This window comes from Bison bison, unplaced genomic scaffold (genome assembly GCF_000754665.1).
Source record: "Bison bison bison isolate TAMUID 2011002044 unplaced genomic scaffold, Bison_UMD1.0 scf7180017864479, whole genome shotgun sequence".
Taxonomy (NCBI): domain Eukaryota; kingdom Metazoa; phylum Chordata; class Mammalia; order Artiodactyla; family Bovidae; genus Bison; species Bison bison.
Genome location: NW_011495039.1, coordinates 291,786 through 292,631, shown reverse-complemented (window position 1 = coordinate 292,631; position 846 = coordinate 291,786). Strand labels below are relative to the sequence as shown.

The 846-nt window shown below is 31.2% G+C and overlaps 1 protein-coding gene across 1 annotated transcript in view; it reads left to right on the top strand.

Annotated features, from left to right (window-relative positions):
- The window catches only part of VWDE (von Willebrand factor D and EGF domains), a 78,001-nt gene extending 77,420 nt beyond the window's left edge, over window positions 1–581 (top strand). Inside the window, 1 exon segment of the mRNA XM_010862176.1 lies at window positions 431–581. Coding sequence (XP_010860478.1) covers window positions 431–573 — 143 coding nt within the window. The 3' untranslated portion in view covers window positions 574–581.
- Window positions 582–846: the final 265 nt, after the last annotated feature.

Below are 846 nucleotides of genomic sequence, written 5' to 3'. Positions count from 1 at the left end.
AGCCACCAGGGAAGCCTTCCATCAGTAGTACATAAAACTTCCATTAGTAGTACATAAAATTGTCTGTTTTTCCATATGTTGGTCAGTACTGAGTTGCCCCTTTTAAATTTTTGCTAAAAAAGTTTTACTAAAAAGCAAATTATGAATGCTGATTTGAATCTCCTCTCTAAAGAAAACAAAAAGATCTGTTTTAAATACTTTAAAATATAGCCAATGAAAATGTTTGCTTTAATAATATTGATATCTTTATGAAATAGTAAAACTGTTGTGTTGTGTTGCACACTGGTTGCAGAAATATAGTAGTGCAATTGGTCATTCATTGATTCTTACGACTATTTTATAGCCAAGTTGCTGAATGGCTTCAGGCCTTTGGAATTGTCTGAAGCATTTGTGTTAAAAGACAGTAACTGTAAAAACTTGTGTATTACAGCAATTTGCAATTAAAAGTGTCTTTATGGAGGCATATGTGTACTCCCCAACATATGTTCTTGCCGCACTGGATATTCTGGAGTCAAATGTGAAAAGAAAATACAGGTATTTTACAGTTTAAACAAAGATTGTATTAGATATTGACACCTGCCATCAACTGGGATATTCAGTTGATAGATACAATAATTTATACCTGTTAATGCTTTTTGTTCTTTTACTTCTAAAATAGAAAGTATACAAGATTTTACTGTTTTCCTCTAAAACTAGAAATCATATCATTTTTGTGTCATTATAGAGTTATCTTGTAGAATTTTCATGTGCACTTATGGAATTTCAGTGTGTAGATAACAACCATCAAACATTATATAATATTTCATGACACCAGAGCTGAAAGAGAGCAAGTATCTCACAATATAG